At 53.7% G+C, this 15,095-nt stretch overlaps 7 protein-coding genes across 7 annotated transcripts; 4 read left to right on the forward strand and 3 right to left on the reverse strand.

Moving 5' to 3' along the window:
- Positions 1-1,385: 1,385 nt before the first annotated feature.
- On the forward strand, positions 1,386-2,261 carry LOC104696387 (histone H1.11L-like). Its single transcript, XM_010410704.3, has one exon. It carries the CDS (start codon positions 1,386-1,388, stop codon positions 2,052-2,054), a length of 669 nt encoding a protein of 222 aa, XP_010409006.2. The 3' UTR covers positions 2,055-2,261.
- Positions 2,262-2,389: 128 nt separating this feature from the next.
- Positions 2,390-3,014, reverse strand: LOC104696550 (histone H2A-IV). The gene has a single exon (XM_010410930.4). The coding sequence runs from the start codon at positions 2,974-2,976 to the stop codon at positions 2,587-2,589; it is 390 nt and encodes a 129-aa protein (XP_010409232.2). The 5' UTR covers positions 2,977-3,014; the 3' UTR covers positions 2,390-2,586.
- LOC120411986 (histone H2B 1/2/3/4/6) lies at positions 3,012-3,795 on the forward strand. The gene has a single exon (XM_039571658.1). It carries the CDS (start codon positions 3,316-3,318, stop codon positions 3,694-3,696), a length of 381 nt encoding a protein of 126 aa, XP_039427592.1. The 5' UTR covers positions 3,012-3,315; the 3' UTR covers positions 3,697-3,795.
- Positions 3,796-5,116: 1,321 nt separating this feature from the next.
- LOC104696389 (histone H3) lies at positions 5,117-6,343 on the forward strand. The gene has a single exon (XM_010410706.4). It carries the CDS (start codon positions 5,160-5,162, stop codon positions 5,568-5,570), a length of 411 nt encoding a protein of 136 aa, XP_010409008.1. The 5' UTR covers positions 5,117-5,159; the 3' UTR covers positions 5,571-6,343.
- On the reverse strand, positions 6,316-7,268 carry LOC104696388 (histone H3). The gene has a single exon (XM_010410705.3). The coding sequence runs from the start codon at positions 7,113-7,115 to the stop codon at positions 6,705-6,707; it is 411 nt and encodes a 136-aa protein (XP_010409007.1). The 5' UTR covers positions 7,116-7,268; the 3' UTR covers positions 6,316-6,704.
- A 1,259-nt stretch (positions 7,269-8,527) lies between these two features.
- Positions 8,528-9,015, reverse strand: LOC120411987 (histone H2B 5). Its single transcript, XM_039571659.1, has one exon. It carries the CDS (start codon positions 8,955-8,957, stop codon positions 8,577-8,579), a length of 381 nt encoding a protein of 126 aa, XP_039427593.1. The 5' UTR covers positions 8,958-9,015; the 3' UTR covers positions 8,528-8,576.
- Positions 9,016-9,069: 54 nt separating this feature from the next.
- Positions 9,070-11,214, forward strand: LOC120411979 (histone H2A-IV-like). Its single transcript, XM_039571649.1, has 2 exons — positions 9,070-9,675; positions 10,508-11,214. Exons 1-2 carry the CDS (start codon positions 9,290-9,292, stop codon positions 10,587-10,589), a joined length of 468 nt encoding a protein of 155 aa, XP_039427583.1. The 5' UTR covers positions 9,070-9,289; the 3' UTR covers positions 10,590-11,214.
- The last annotated feature ends 3,881 nt before the right edge of the window (positions 11,215-15,095 follow it).

The raw sequence follows: 15,095 nt of genomic DNA on the forward strand, positions 1-15,095 counted from the left end.
AGTCTTTAAGTACACCCCAATCAAGATAATCTAGTACCACTGACAAGTTCTTAAAACTGACCACACCATCATCAAAACTTCACAAGACAGTGTACGATATTGTATTGCCCAAAGACGTAGTGAAAGAAGCCAAATAACTGCGTTTGCAATCATATGAATCAATCCCCTGGGTCTCCTATTCTTTCCCACAGTGTACTACTAATGTTCAAGCATGACCATCCAGTTGCTATCCAACTCATCACAAGAAAAAAAATCATTTTTATGTATATTCAATTTATCCCACATCACAATATTCATGCATTGGAAAAAGCCATGCCCTTCCTTCTCTGAGCAGTCCTGAGGAGAAAATTGTTTGATTAAGTGACTTGAATGATATTATTTTATTAGAGAAATGCCTGCAGCTTTACGTCTGTTTTACATAATGAAAACATGCACACTCTATTTTGACTTTATTTTGTTTTTCTTTCTGTAAAATTGCTGATTGTGGCTGACAAAATTCCTCAATTATAATTGTCAAGGTAAGCACAAAAAATAAATACGACCTTAAAATAAGAACATACAAATGAATGGGTTTATCTACTGTGCATCACAAAAAGAAGTATTTTGGAAAAAACATGGGAATATAGTTCATTAAAATATTAATACAAGGACGCAGAAAACTCAGGGCAACAGAGAAGCAACTTCTGTATGTTTCTATGGGATTTTAAAGATAGCTGATTATTTAAGAGAGCTGCTTTTTGGGCTAATGTTTCTGGTGAAAAATGTCTTTCTTTTACTTTTTATCAACTCCGACTAGACCTAAATAGGGCACTGTGTCCAAAGGTTTCATTATTTTGAAGAAATGAAGACGTGTTATGGAAAACAACTCATAACCCAGATACAGAGCCGAGTGACTACCTTGTGTTATTTGCATCTTTTCAAAGCTAATTTACGATAAGATAAGGTCTCGAGATTACCCCCATTTTGCAGGACCTTGATGAAAAACCCTCTCAGAAACATGTATCCGGTGTCACTGAGCCAGTGGTGTCAAAAGCAAAGTTTTAATTCAAAAGGAGAAATTAAAATCATACGGTCCAGCTCTGCGTGCAATCCCCAAACTCGGGGATTACTGACTCGCCTGAAATTCATTTCAGGTCTCGGTTGAAAGAAACGTCGCAAGCCAAAACTATTCTCTGTCCTCAGCAAGAATGCCAAGAAACGGGGTGCCGCGGTCCAATGCTTTTTAAGAAAAAAGCATTTTTGTGAGAGGGAAGAAACACAAGGCGGGCGGCAGGGAGCAGGGCAGGGGGCGGGGCGGGCTCGGGAGCGGACCAATCAGCGCCCGCCGCGCTGCTATAAAAGGGGCGCCCGCGGGGCAGCCGCAGTCGCACTCGCGCAGCACCGCGATGTCCGAGGCCGCTCCCGCCCCCGCCGCTGAGGCAGCGCCCGCCGCCCCGGCCCCCGCCGCCAAGGCCGCCGCCAAGAAGCCGAAGAAGGCGGCGAGCGGCTCCAAAGCCCGCAAGCCCGCGGGGCCCAGCGTCACCGAGCTGATCACTAAGGCAGTGTCCGCCTCCCAGGAGCGCAAGGGGCTCTCCCTCGCCGCGCTCAAGAAGGCGCTGGCCGCGGGCGGCTACGATGTGGAGAAGAACAACAGCCGCATCAAGCTGGGGCTCAAGAGCCTCGTCAGCAAGGGCACCCTGGTGCAGACCAAGGGCACCGGCGCCTCCGGCTCCTTCCGCCTCAGCAAGAAACCTGGAGAAGCAAAGGAAAAAGCTCCCAAGAAGAAAACTGTTGCAGCCAAGCCCAAGAAGCCGGCGGCTAAGAAGCCCGCCAGCGCCGCCAAGAAGCCCAAGAAGGTAGTGACAGCGAAGAGCCCCAAGAAACCTAAAAAGCCGGCCGCCAAGAAAGCAGTTAAGAGTCCCAAGAAGGTGACAAAGGCTGCCAAGCCCAAAAAAGCGGCGGCAGCAGCGAAGAGTCCGGCTAAGGCGAAGGCGGTGAAGCCCAAGGCGGCCAAGCCGAAAGCAGCAAAGGCTAAAGTGGCCAAGGCAAAGAAGGCAGCGCCCAAGAAGAAGTAAGCCGATTAGTGGCGGAAAGTCTTTACATTTAAACCCAACGGCTCTTTTAAGAGCCACCCACATTTTCTAAAGAGGGCTGAAACGCTAAGGCTGCTGCCATTGCGGGGGAAGGTTAAGCGGGGAGGTGTGCGGGAGAACGGCAGTCTGCTGCTGCTGGTGAATGTGCTGTTTCCAGTTCAGGAACAGCTCCAGGGGCGCTTCAATTGGGAGGGGCAGGGTGGCAGCGTCCTGGAGGCTCCCAAATTGTGCGCAACGCCCAGGGATTGGGTGCGGAAGGGCTGAGCAGCTTCCCAGGAGCGCTGTCAGCCCCGCCCCAGAGCGAGGTAAGAAGGCACCGTGGGGTGCTGTTGTACGTGTAAGGAACTGCACCGGGCACTGACATTAAAAGGCCCAAGACGAGCGTTTGTTAGCACTCCTGTGGGCTTTTACTACTTCAATGAAGTTCAAGCTCTTTTTCTGAATTTGTGGGTGGCTCTGAAAAGAGCCTTTGGGTTTCCCTTGGTGTAACTTCGCGAGCTTTGTCCTTCGGTGCTCACTTGGCTTTAGCTTTGTGGCTGTCGGTCTTCTTGGGCAGCAGCACGGCCTGGATGTTGGGCAGCACGCCGCCCTGCGCGATCGTCACCTTGCCCAGCAGCTTGTTGAGCTCCTCGTCGTTGCGGATGGCGAGCTGCAGGTGGCGGGGGATGATGCGCGTCTTCTTGTTGTCGCGGGCCGCGTTGCCCGCCAGCTCCAGGATCTCGGCCGTCAGGTACTCCAGCACGGCCGCCAGGTACACCGGGGCGCCGGCGCCCACGCGCTCCGCGTAGTTGCCCTTGCGCAGCAGCCGGTGCACGCGGCCCACGGGGAACTGCAGCCCGGCCCGCGACGAGCGCGACTTGGCCTTGGCGCGCGCCTTCCCGCCCTGCTTGCCCCGGCCGGACATCGCAGCGATTCAGCAACAGCAGCAGCGCACAAACCACAACAGCGTCCTGAGAGGCAAAAGAACAGCGAGCGCTACGCGCCCCGTGCCTTATATACCACCCGAGCGGAGCGGCAGCGCCTCTTCCGATTGGCTGCGAGAGGAATTGTTCCGACAGCCAATGGAAAAGCGAATCGAGACGCGTCCAATAGGGACGCTCGGCGCCGAGCGCAGGATGATGCCGGGCCAATGGCGATGCGGCGATTTCCGCGGCGCCGCTATAAAGGCGGTTCCCGAGGCTGTTCGGGTGTTGAGTGTTTCTAGTCGCTGTGCTTGCTGCGGGAGGGGACTGAGCTTGTAGCTATGCCTGAGCCGGCCAAGTCCGCCCCCGCGCCCAAGAAGGGCTCCAAGAAGGCGGTCACCAAGACGCAAAAGAAAGGGGACAAGAAGCGCAAGAAGAGCCGCAAGGAGAGTTACTCGATCTACGTGTACAAGGTGCTGAAGCAGGTGCACCCCGACACGGGCATCTCGTCCAAGGCCATGGGCATCATGAACTCCTTCGTCAACGACATCTTCGAGCGCATCGCCGGCGAGGCGTCGCGCCTGGCGCACTACAACAAGCGCTCCACCATCACGTCGCGGGAGATCCAGACGGCCGTGCGGCTGCTGCTGCCCGGCGAGCTGGCCAAGCACGCCGTGTCCGAGGGCACCAAGGCTGTCACCAAGTACACCAGCTCTAAATAAGCTGCTTCTGCATCTTGTTTCCGATATTGTCGACCCAAAGGCTCTTTTAAGAGCCACCCACCTTTTCAGTAAAAGAGCTGATGCTGTGGCGAATCCTTACCTCTCCCGCTTTATTTTTCTTACTTGTTTTAGGGGGCGAGGGGGAGGGGCGGGAGACAAACGTGTAGGTTACGGTGTAAAAGTACCGTGAGTTTAAAGGAAAGCAGGATGTGCTTTGTTTGCGCTATGCGGATGTGTCCTGCATCTGCTTCAACGGACCCGCGGATGTTCATAATTCGCTTAAAAAGCCGTGGGAGCCCGCTTTTGGTGTATGTACAGTTCGGGGGTGGCCGACTAGACAATTACTAAATGCTGTCGGTGGTCTCAAAACCGCCGAAACAAATGTTCTCCTGACCGGTGGGACGTGCCCTTTCCCTGCTGAGCTACGCTAAGGGACGATGGTGGGAATCGGGGGCATTAAAGCACAGGCGCTTCCAAACCACCCTGGGCTCTTGTTCTTTTCATTTTTTGAGCAGAAGGCTCCGAAGTGGATGCCCGCTCCCCTCCCCCGCAACGTGCGTTCTCGCGGACGACCGAGGGAAGCAAAGAGGAGCGCGTTCTCGCCCCCGACCTGCGCAGTCCCCGCACAGGTAGCGCCAAGCACAGGCTCCCGGCGTCGTATTTTTCCCGGCTTTCGTCCGCCTCTCTCCCCACCGCCGTTTCCCCGCGCCCCGTAAACTCCGCCGCCGAGCAGCGGACGGGGCCGGGGGCGGGCGGGCAGAGCCGGGGCCGCGCCGCTGCCGCGCTCGGTCCGACCTGAGTGAGGACTGCACGGAGCCTCCCCGGGGGCGGGCCCGGCCGCGCCTCACGCGGCTCTCCACACGCCGCTGATTGGTGGCGCTCGCGGCTCGCAGCCCGCGCGTTCGCTTCACCGGGGCGCGCTCCCCGCGAGACGCGCGGCGCCTCCGCCGGGCCGCGGCAGCAGCCGGGAAAGCCTGGCTTGGCCAGGGAAGCCGGCTGCCGCCTTGCGCCTTCAGCCTTTCGGCCGCGGCCCTGAAACGAACGCGCCTACGGAGCGGGAAAAATCCGAGCGCACTCGGGGAAGGAGGCCGTTACCGATGGCAGCTTTAGCCAGCGGGCCCGGCGCCGAGCCGAGCGGCTTTGGGAAAAGGAGAGCGAGCCCGAGGCGTGAGCTACAAGACGGCGCTGCACTGCCCGCCTGCGGTGCTGCCGCCCCTCCTTCCGCCTTGCGAACCGCTGGTTGAAGGGGGCAGGGGCGGGGCGAGGCCAGCGCGCGTTTCCCGCCCCGGAGGCGGGGCCTTTCGCCGGGCTCGCGCGAAGGGTCCAATGGGAGCCGGCCGGTGTCTCGCGGGCGGCCAATCGGCGCGGGGCGGCGGGCTATAAATAGTCGGCGGCTGGGAGCCGCTGGCGCAGTGCGGGCTGTGGTGGTTGTGCGTTGCTTGTGCGTGTGTTGGTGCTGGGCGATGGCGCGCACGAAGCAGACGGCGCGTAAGTCGACGGGCGGCAAGGCGCCCCGCAAGCAGCTGGCCACCAAGGCGGCCCGCAAGAGCGCGCCGGCCACGGGCGGTGTCAAGAAGCCGCACCGCTACCGGCCCGGCACGGTGGCGCTGCGCGAGATCCGGCGCTACCAGAAGTCCACGGAGCTGCTGATCCGCAAGCTGCCCTTCCAGCGCCTGGTGCGCGAGATCGCGCAGGACTTCAAGACCGACCTGCGCTTCCAGAGCTCGGCTGTGATGGCGCTGCAGGAGGCCAGCGAGGCCTACCTGGTGGGGCTCTTCGAGGACACCAACCTGTGCGCTATCCACGCTAAGCGCGTCACCATCATGCCCAAGGACATCCAGCTGGCCCGCCGCATCCGCGGCGAGCGCGCTTAAGTTTCCTGCCGCAGCCCACGTAGACCCAAAGGCTCTTTTAAGAGCCACTACGTGATCAATTGAAAGAGCTGTTGCACTGCCTTAAGATGAGCATCATTTAATGTAATGTGGTGAGGGAGTGACAAGAGATACAAGGTGAGTTAATTAATAAAGTAGGCTATATTACGTGTAAGAACTGTAAGATCGTTTATTGTAAACATATACTGGATTTTTCTTTATATATCAAAGTTGCGGCCGCTCCAGACTCACCGTTTTTTGGCATTACTTAGTTTTAGTCTGCTTTCGTGTTATAAATGTACTGTGGTGTTGGCTTTTCGCATGGTACATAATTATTATGACTGAATTGCAATGTTGGCTTTTTGCCCATTCCTTAATGTTAGAAAAACTTCATCTAGGTTCTGTAATGTAATACGTGATATAGAATGTTTATTGTTTATGTAGTTAATTTAAAAAGGATAAATAGAAAAAGTCTTCACATTCCTGGAGTATCTTATCACAGAAGAAAAATCAGAAACCAGAGAAGAATTTATGGAGGAGGCAGAGACGGAATGGAGCCAAGGAGGAAGATGTGGGTGACGGGATGATACACAGAAACTCCAAACATTTATGAATCATGCATAATTGTGACGAATATGCAATAAGAGATGTACTTTTAAAGACAATCTTTTGGATATAGAGGTGTGCCTTTCGATCTCTGCCAAAGCACCAGGCCGTCCTACCGGTTTTGCTGTTGTCTCCTAATTGTCCCTTTTATTAAACATCTCTTAAAATTTTATAGTGAATCTCATTTTTCACACTTCCTAAGCATTAATAAATGCTACTATGCCTTTTAAAACAAGTTTTAATGTAATGACGTTCCAGAGCAACGCTACAGCTTAGCGTGCAGCATATAATGGGGTCTAAAAGTCTCTGAGTCTATGTTAAAAGCTCCTTCTGCAAATCAGATGTGTCTACCGAACTCAATGCTTCTATAGATAAACACGCCTTGGTGGTCTCTCCCATCCAGTAACAACGCATTCATTCCACAACAGCGCTCCAGGTCTTTTAACTGTGGTTGTAGTGGCTCTTAAAAGAGCCTTTGGGTTTCTATGGCTTGCCTCTATGCTTGGCCAGCAAAACGCTACAGCAAGAGACTTATGCACGCTCGCCGCGGATGCGGCGGGCCAGCTGGATGTCCTTGGGCATGATGGTGACGCGCTTGGCGTGGATGGCGCACAGGTTGGTGTCCTCGAAGAGCCCCACCAGGTAGGCCTCGCTGGCCTCCTGCAGCGCCATCACAGCCGAGCTCTGGAAACGCAAGTCGGTCTTGAAGTCCTGCGCGATCTCGCGCACCAGGCGCTGGAAGGGCAGCTTGCGGATCAGCAGCTCCGTGGACTTCTGGTAGCGCCGGATCTCGCGCAGCGCCACCGTGCCGGGCCGGTAGCGGTGCGGCTTCTTGACACCGCCCGTGGCCGGCGCGCTCTTGCGGGCCGCCTTGGTGGCCAGCTGCTTACGGGGCGCCTTGCCGCCCGTCGACTTACGCGCCGTCTGCTTCGTGCGCGCCATCGCCCAGCACCAACACACGCACAAGCAACGCACAACCACCACAGCCCGCACTGCGCCAGCGGCTCCCAGCCGCCGACTATTTATAGCCCGCCGCCCGCGCCGATTGGCCGCCCGCGAGACACCGGCCGGCTCCCATTGGACCCTTCGCGCGAGCCCGGCGAAAGGCCCCGCCTCCGGGGCGGGAAACGCGCGCTGGCCTCGCCCCGCCCCTGCCCCCTTCAACCAGCGGTTCGCAAGGCGGAAGGAGGGGCGGCAGCACCGCAGGCGGGCAGTGCAGCGCCGTCTTGTAGCTCACGCCTCGGGCTCGCTCTCCTTTTCCCAAAGCCGCTCGGCTCGGCGCCGGGCCCGCTGGCTAAAGCTGCCATCGGTAACGGCCTCCTTCCCCGAGTGCGCTCGGATTTTTCCCGCTCCGTAGGCGCGTTCGTTTCAGGGCCGCGGCCGAAAGGCTGAAGGCGCAAGGCGGCAGCCGGCTTCCCTGGCCAAGCCAGGCTTTCCCGGCTGCTGCCGCGGCCCGGCGGAGGCGCCGCGCGTCTCGCGGGGAGCGCGCCCCGGTGAAGCGAACGCGCGGGCTGCGAGCCGCGAGCGCCACCAATCAGCGGCGTGTGGAGAGCCGCGTGAGGCGCGGCCGGGCCCGCCCCCGGGGAGGCTCCGTGCAGTCCTCACTCAGGTCGGACCGAGCGCGGCAGCGGCGCGGCCCCGGCTCTGCCCGCCCGCCCCCGGCCCCGTCCGCTGCTCGGCGGCGGAGTTTACGGGGCGCGGGGAAACGGCGGTGGGGAGAGAGGCGGACGAAAGCCGGGAAAAATACGACGCCGGGAGCCTGTGCTTGGCGCTACCTGTGCGGGGACTGCGCAGGTCGGGGGCGAGAACGCGCTCCTCTTTGCTTCCCTCGGTCGTCCGCGAGAACGCACGTTGCGGGGGAGGGGAGCGGGCATCCACTTCGGAGCCTTCTGCTCAAAAAATGAAAAGAACAAGAGCCCAGGGTGGTTTGGAAGCGCCTGTGCTTTAATGCCCCCGATTCCCACCATCGTCCCTTAGCGTAGCTCAGCAGGGAAAGGGCACGTCCCACCGGTCAGGAGAACATTTGTTTCGGCGGTTTTGAGACCACCGACAGCATTTAGTAATTGTCTAGTCGGCCACCCCCGAACTGTACATACACCAAAAGCGGGCTCCCACGGCTTTTTAAGCGAATTATGAACATCCGCGGGTCCGTTGAAGCAGATGCAGGACACATCCGCATAGCGCAAACAAAGCACATCCTGCTTTCCTTTAAACTCACGGTACTTTTACACCGTAACCTACACGTTTGTCTCCCGCCCCTCCCCCTCGCCCCTAAAACAAGTAAGAAAAATAAAGCGGGAGAGGTAAGGATTCGCCACAGCATCAGCTCTTTTACTGAAAAGGTGGGTGGCTCTTAAAAGAGCCTTTAGGTCGACAATATCGGAAACAAGATGCAGAAGCAGCTTATTTAGAGCTGGTGTACTTGGTGACAGCCTTGGTGCCCTCGGACACGGCGTGCTTGGCCAGCTCGCCGGGCAGCAGCAGCCGCACGGCCGTCTGGATCTCCCGCGACGTGATGGTGGAGCGCTTGTTGTAGTGCGCCAGGCGCGACGCCTCGCCGGCGATGCGCTCGAAGATGTCGTTGACGAAGGAGTTCATGATGCCCATGGCCTTGGACGAGATGCCCGTGTCGGGGTGCACCTGCTTCAGCACCTTGTACACGTAGATCGAGTAGCTCTCCTTACGGCTCTTACGCCGTTTCTTGTCCCCTTTCTTCTGCGTCTTGGTGACCGCCTTCTTGGAGCCCTTCTTGGGCGCGGGGGCGGACTTGGCCGGCTCAGGCATGGAGGCGAATCTACCACTACAACCACACTAACGACCTGGAGACCAGCGAACGAACTGCCCGCCCCCGCGCTCGCATTTATACGGCGGTTATGCAAAGTAGGGTATCCTGCAGCCCGAGCTGTTATTGGCTGAGGCAAGTTCCTGCAGCGGCAGCTTACGCCGTTCATCGCCATTGGTCGAATTTGGATCCGCGTACCCATTGGCTGATTCAGCCGCATCCCGGTCTCAGCCAATCCAAAGTCGCGTCTTTCGCTGAAAAGGCATATAAGCCCGAGGTCGGAAACTACTTTTCATTCTCTGTGGAGCTTGAGAGCGGTTGCTGAATCGCTGCGATGTCCGGCCGGGGCAAGCAGGGCGGGAAGGCGCGTGCCAAGGCCAAGTCGCGCTCGTCGCGGGCCGGGCTGCAGTTCCCCGTGGGCCGCGTGCACCGGCTGCTGCGCAAGGGCAACTACGCGGAGCGCGTGGGCGCCGGCGCCCCGGTGTACCTGGCGGCCGTGCTGGAGTACCTGACGGCCGAGATCCTGGAGCTGGCGGGCAACGCGGCCCGCGACAACAAGAAGACGCGCATCATCCCCCGCCACCTGCAGCTCGCCATCCGCAACGACGAGGAGCTCAACAAGCTGCTGGGCAAGGTGACGATCGCGCAGGGCGGCGTGCTGCCCAACATCCAGGCCGTGCTGCTGCCCAAGAAGACCGACAGCCACAAAGCTAAAGCCAAGTGAGCACCGAAGGACAAAGCTCGCGAAGTTACACCAAGGGAAACCCAAAGGCTCTTTTCAGAGCCACCCACAAATTCAGAAAAAGAGCTTGAACTTCATTGAAGTAGTAAAAGCCCACAGGAGTGCTAACAAACGCTCGTCTTGGGCCTTTTAATGTCAGTGCCCGGTGCAGTTCCTTACACGCACAACAGCACCCCACGGTGCCTTCTTACCTCGCTCTGGGGCGGGGCTGACAGCGCTCCTGGGAAGCTGCTCAGCCCTTCCGCACCCAATCCCTGCGCGCTGCGCACAATTTGGGAGCCTCCAGGACGCTGCCACCCTGCCCCTCCCAATTGAAGCGCCCCTGGAGCTGTTCCTGAACTGGAAACAGCACATTCACCAGCAGCAGCAGACTGCCGTTCTCCCGCACACCTCCCCGCTTAACCTTCCCCCGCAATGGCAGCAGCCTTAGCGTTTCAGCCCTCTTTAGAAAATGTGGGTGGCTCTTAAAAGAGCCGTTGGGTTTAAATGCGAAGCAGGAGTTATTTCCATGTGGAGGTTACTTCTTGGGTGCTGCCTTCTTTGCCTTGGCCACTTTCGGCTTGGTTGCCTTGGGCTTCACCGCCTTCGCCTTAGCCGGGCTCTTCGCTGCTGCCACTACTTTCTTGGGTTTGACAACCTTTGTCACCTTCTTGGGACTCTTCGCTGCTTTCTTGGCTGCAACTTTAACTTTCTTGGGGCTTTTCTTTGCTGCCACCGCCTTCTTGGCAGCGGTAGTAGGCTTCTTAGCCGCCGGCTTTTTGGGCTTGGTTGCAGAAGTTTTTTTCTTTGGAACTTTTTTTGCTTCTCCAGGTTTCTTGCTGAGGCGGAAAGATCCAGACGCACCTACACCTCTGGTTTGCACCAGGATACCCTTGCCGACAAGTGTTTTTAGCGCTAGCTTGATGCGGCTATTATTTTTCTCCACATCGTAGCCGCCCGCGGCCAGCGCCTTCTTGAGCGCGGCGAGGGAGAGCCCCTTGCGCTCCTGGGAGGCGGACACGGCCTTGGTGATCAGCTCGGTGACGCTGGGCCCCGCGGGCTTGCGGGCTTTGGAGCCGCTCGCCGCCTTCTTCGGCTTCTTGGCGGCGGCCTTGGCGGCGGGGGCCGGGGTGGCCACGGGAGCAACGACGGGAGGCACTTCCGACATGCCGGCGGAACGGGGAGCACTGGGTAGGAGCGGCCCCGCGGCGCCCCTTTTATAGCAGCGCGGCGGGCGCTGATTGGTCCGCCCCGCCCCGCGCCGCGCCGCTGCCGCTCTGCGCCCCGCGCTCCGTCCTGTGTTTCTTCGGGTGAAATAGAATTGGTTTTCTCTACTTTATCTGTCATTAAATCGTCCTTTTTTTACATCTGTGAGGCCGTGGGAGCAGCTGGTTTTCGTCTGTTGGTGTCTTGTCGCGAAAAGAGTTGGATTTGGGTGGCTAGGGGACAAGAAATCCCGAGTCCTGCCGCCAAACGGACCTCGAGAATGCGAAAGTTTTGGTTTTCTTTGTAAATTAAAAATTCTCGTTTAAAGCTAACGTGAGTCGGAAAACTCAGTATTAATCTTCAGAGAATCCTTTTTACATTAGATAAGAAAGCAAACAGTTAGAATCTCATTCTTTAAAATAAAATGGTTTCAGAGAGAGTGAGGTAGCACAAAGCTGTGCTGTCGCTTCTACCGAGATTTACACCTCTGCCTTCTGTGAAACAGTCAGGGATAATTTTTTCCTGTACTTCCAAACATAAAGTTTCCAGACTTTCCAGACTTTGCATGAAGTGTTAGACAGCATATACTTTATCACCCTCAGAATGGACCACTTTCTCTGAAATACTTTCCTATTGCTAACATAGCAAAAGGCTCTCTAACGTCAGTGGAATAATTTGGGACATGAAGACCAAAGATTAATAATTTTGTTTTAGACCACAGAGCTGCATGTAAGTCTCTGGCACTCAGAAACAGACCACACTCTAAATAAAGCACACAGTGCTAAATCTGTAAAATCTGTTCGTATGACTCATTAACACGGGGGAAAAAATTAACAGAGCTTGAGTCTGCAAGAGATGTGAATGCATCATTCCATTCGTATTTTGCTCTGAAGCTGGAAAGAAAAAATGACAATTTTTGTTCACTGCTCTTATTCCATGTAACAGATCACCTCACAGCAGTTTCTGTACATAAAAGCTTTGGCTGCAGCTCAAAGCAATGCAAAGCTCTTTATCCACAATGTAGTGACTACCCTATTAGCACACACACATTCTTACCAGCTACAACTTTGTGTATAGTTTTGTGTGTCTGTCAGGATTTCCTAATTTGTTTACATTGAAGTTTAATGGCCATCAATAGTTTAGCACTGTCAGATTGCTGCATTTGTACCTCATGTTAACGAACTGCACTTGCATAGTTTAGGTATGATGCTGATCAGTTATGATCAACTTCCCTGTTTCAACAAAATGAAAAATCTGTGAGTGGAAAAATACCACCTCACTCCTCTATTTCATTCCACTAGAGGACAGTAAAATTAATCTCTTGAAGATTTTGGAAGACTCTTCAATTAATTCACAAGGTCGGATTAAAAAAAAAACTCATATAGGCACTTTGACATTTTCTTGTATAATTATGGTAAAAAAGACTTTAGGAAAATAAACACATTTTTCTCCCACTTATGTTTTCTTTCTAACTCCTCCTTGTCATCGAGGTCCCCTAGCTGAGGAATTATGATGCTATGATGAGGCAGAGAGTGCCAATAAGATGGCAAATTCAGCAAATCTGGATCTGGGTTTTCAAACCATATTGGAAGTGGGATGGCTTATAGAGCAAGGTTCACTGGAAATTTTACAAAGGCAAGAGATCTTGACTGTATGACATTTACTCCATGTAGTAGTAGGGGGCATAAAGAACTGAACAGTGAAATTGTTGACATCCCCTAAAGTTTCCTGCAATCAGGTGGATCAGTATGTCTGCTCTGTCCCATCTAGGTCTGGCAGAATCCTTGATGTCCTTTAAAAATGAAACTCATTACAGTGACTAAGCAGAAGGTTTTTATACTCACCAACTCTTCAACCACCAATGCCAATGCCTGTGTTGGGACAGAAGCCTTTCTACCTCCCCCATTCTCTGCAAACCTCATCTTACAAGAGTAATAATGCATCACAATAGCACACTTTCCTCGAGTCTGTAACTTAATATCACCAAGACTGTTTTCCTAATATACACACAGCTGGCACACAGCTGTATGCCTAAATCCTGTATAGCAGTGACAACCACAACATCAACCATCTCCAGAGGAAAAGCTTCTCAGTACGTGCCACAGCATCACTGCAACACATTGTTGTAGTCCTTGTCTCACTCTTTTGACTCTATCATTCTCTATCAAACGTTAAACTGAGCAACTTGAGGCTAAATTTTGTAATTATTTTAAGGGCTCCTACTTATTTGATTTTCCCCTTCTGTGTCTATTCCATTATTCCCTTTCCTTATTTTAAAAAAGATTTTATAATCTCATGACCATTTTTATACGCAAGCAGTCAAGTCATTTTTATTAAGGGAAGGATGTAAGAGGATAATCAAGGCCTACAAGGAGATATGAATACAGCATCACCTCATTGAGTAGTAAATATACAAAGACTGTGGTTCATGGTTCATCCTCCTCCCCCAAAACCTGCTGTTTCTTGTGTGATTAGCAGCACGAAAACCAGAAGCTGTGCACCAGAGATCATCACCCTAGTCATGGTCAAGCTTATTTAAGACATACAGAAGTAGTACATATACGCCTGCAATGCAGACATAAAAATGAACAGATAGGGAGGATCCTTACTGGGAAAGATTCTCCCTCCCTCTTATGCATTTACCGTCACAATTACAGCCAGCTTTGCTACCTCACCTTAAAAGAGGTGAAATCAGGAACAACAGGATCTCAACGCGTTCCAGGCTGTCGGTCTCTGCGTGCACTGTCAGTACGGACAGAGATCTCTGGTAGAGTAACAAAAATCTGCCAGGAAATCCTACAGAACAAATTTTTTTTTTGCAGGTGCTAGCAATGTGAGCCAGCTTGGACTGCAAGAGATTAGATCTGAAAGCCCCTTGGAGCACTTCCCAGTCAGCATGGAAAGTACAGATTATTATACCCAGTAACAAATGCCTACTAACTTGCAAAAATCTATAGTAATCCAAACCAAACTTAGTGCCTGCTAGCCAGCTAACAAAATTGCAAAATCAGGGTAGCTTTTCAATTATCACATGTCCCTTTTGTGATATTTGACCTGGCTCTAGGGGACAAAGCTATGGCCACCACAGATGACATTACAAGTCCTAGGAAGAGCACCTTACAAAGGTCCAGTCTTCAGCTGTTTGTACTCATACTGAGGATAATTCTTGAACCCTTTCTCCTATTCCTCCCCTTCCTTATTACTTTTCCACATGAACACCTAACTGCACTGCATTTCACATTACCATGACTTTCCCATGTAAAGCCCATCTCTGTTTTGGAGATAGGAGAATTGAGAGTCATTTGCAATTCTGAAAAATACAGTTGCTTTGATCCTCCAATTTTAGTTTGATTCATGTTTTTTACCCTTCTCCTGCTGAGGCCCAGCTATAGGTGTTAACTCCCAACATTTTCTGTCAGCAGAAAAATGGTTCAGAGATGATTCATCTAATTTCATATGGAAAAAATCCCAAACCAAAACCTGTTCAAAATGTAATTAGTTAGTCTGCTCATTTTAACTTTTAATTTGCCACAAACCTCAGCTCCCTCCCATACACACACACAGGCAAGGCCAAGATGTCAGTCTGCAGGTGGGATCAGGAGAGGGGCTCTGGACTCAGCCCCAGCTCTGGGCATTGGATACCTGCCTGGTGCCGTGGGACCATGGCCGGGCAGGGCTGAGGGGAACTTGAGATTGGCCCTGTTTCTGTGTTGCTGGGATAGGGACTGAGGGCTCCAGGGGGGCTGGAATGGGATCCTGGGATGAGGACAGCATTGGGGAAGCCCCAGGAAATGCTGGGCAGGGACAGGCAGGGCTGGTGGTGCCCTGACAGTACCCTCCTTGGTGAAGTAGGGACTGTAGAAGGCTCTCAAAGCTAATGCTTCAGCAGCTCTCTAGTTGCAGACAACAGGGAGCACTTTTGGCCCAGTTGTATGCAGCTGTTTGATGACAGTCCTAGTGGACAGAGAAGTAGTTTTCAGTTATAACAAAACTCTACTGCCACTGGCACTTATCGTCAACACTGTGTAGTCACCAGGTTTAGGTTCAGGATGGCTGGAAACAACAGTTCCTGCACCTCGGTTTGGTGATTCCCAACTCTTTTGCCATCAAACACATAAAAATGTGGGAATGGCTTGGCTGACCTTTTATAGGGCCAAGAGTGGTCAGTCGGATCTGAAACGCCCTTTCGCCTTCACTTCAGCACCCTCACAAG

Source organism: Corvus cornix, chromosome 1A (genome assembly GCF_000738735.6).
Source record: "Corvus cornix cornix isolate S_Up_H32 chromosome 1A, ASM73873v5, whole genome shotgun sequence".
In the NCBI taxonomy this organism is placed as follows: domain Eukaryota; kingdom Metazoa; phylum Chordata; class Aves; order Passeriformes; family Corvidae; genus Corvus; species Corvus cornix.

Excerpts from the sequence above, each read along its gene's own strand:
- LOC104696387 (XM_010410704.3), top strand. The coding sequence starts at position 1,386 with ATGTCCGAGGCCGCTCCCGCCCCCGCCGCTGAGGCAGCGCCCGCCGCC.
- LOC104696550 (XM_010410930.4), bottom strand. The coding sequence starts at position 2,976 with ATGTCCGGCCGGGGCAAGCAGGGCGGGAAGGCGCGCGCCAAGGCCAAG.
- LOC120411986 (XM_039571658.1), top strand. The coding sequence starts at position 3,316 with ATGCCTGAGCCGGCCAAGTCCGCCCCCGCGCCCAAGAAGGGCTCCAAG.
- LOC104696389 (XM_010410706.4), top strand. The coding sequence starts at position 5,160 with ATGGCGCGCACGAAGCAGACGGCGCGTAAGTCGACGGGCGGCAAGGCG.
- LOC104696388 (XM_010410705.3), bottom strand. The coding sequence starts at position 7,115 with ATGGCGCGCACGAAGCAGACGGCGCGTAAGTCGACGGGCGGCAAGGCG.
- LOC120411987 (XM_039571659.1), bottom strand. The coding sequence starts at position 8,957 with ATGCCTGAGCCGGCCAAGTCCGCCCCCGCGCCCAAGAAGGGCTCCAAG.
- LOC120411979 (XM_039571649.1), top strand. The coding sequence starts at position 9,290 with ATGTCCGGCCGGGGCAAGCAGGGCGGGAAGGCGCGTGCCAAGGCCAAG. Across the intron at positions 9,676-10,507 it reads AGCCACAAAGCTAAAGCCAA|GTTTCTTGCTGAGGCGGAAA; the intron begins GTGAGCACCGAA and ends TTGCTTCTCCAG.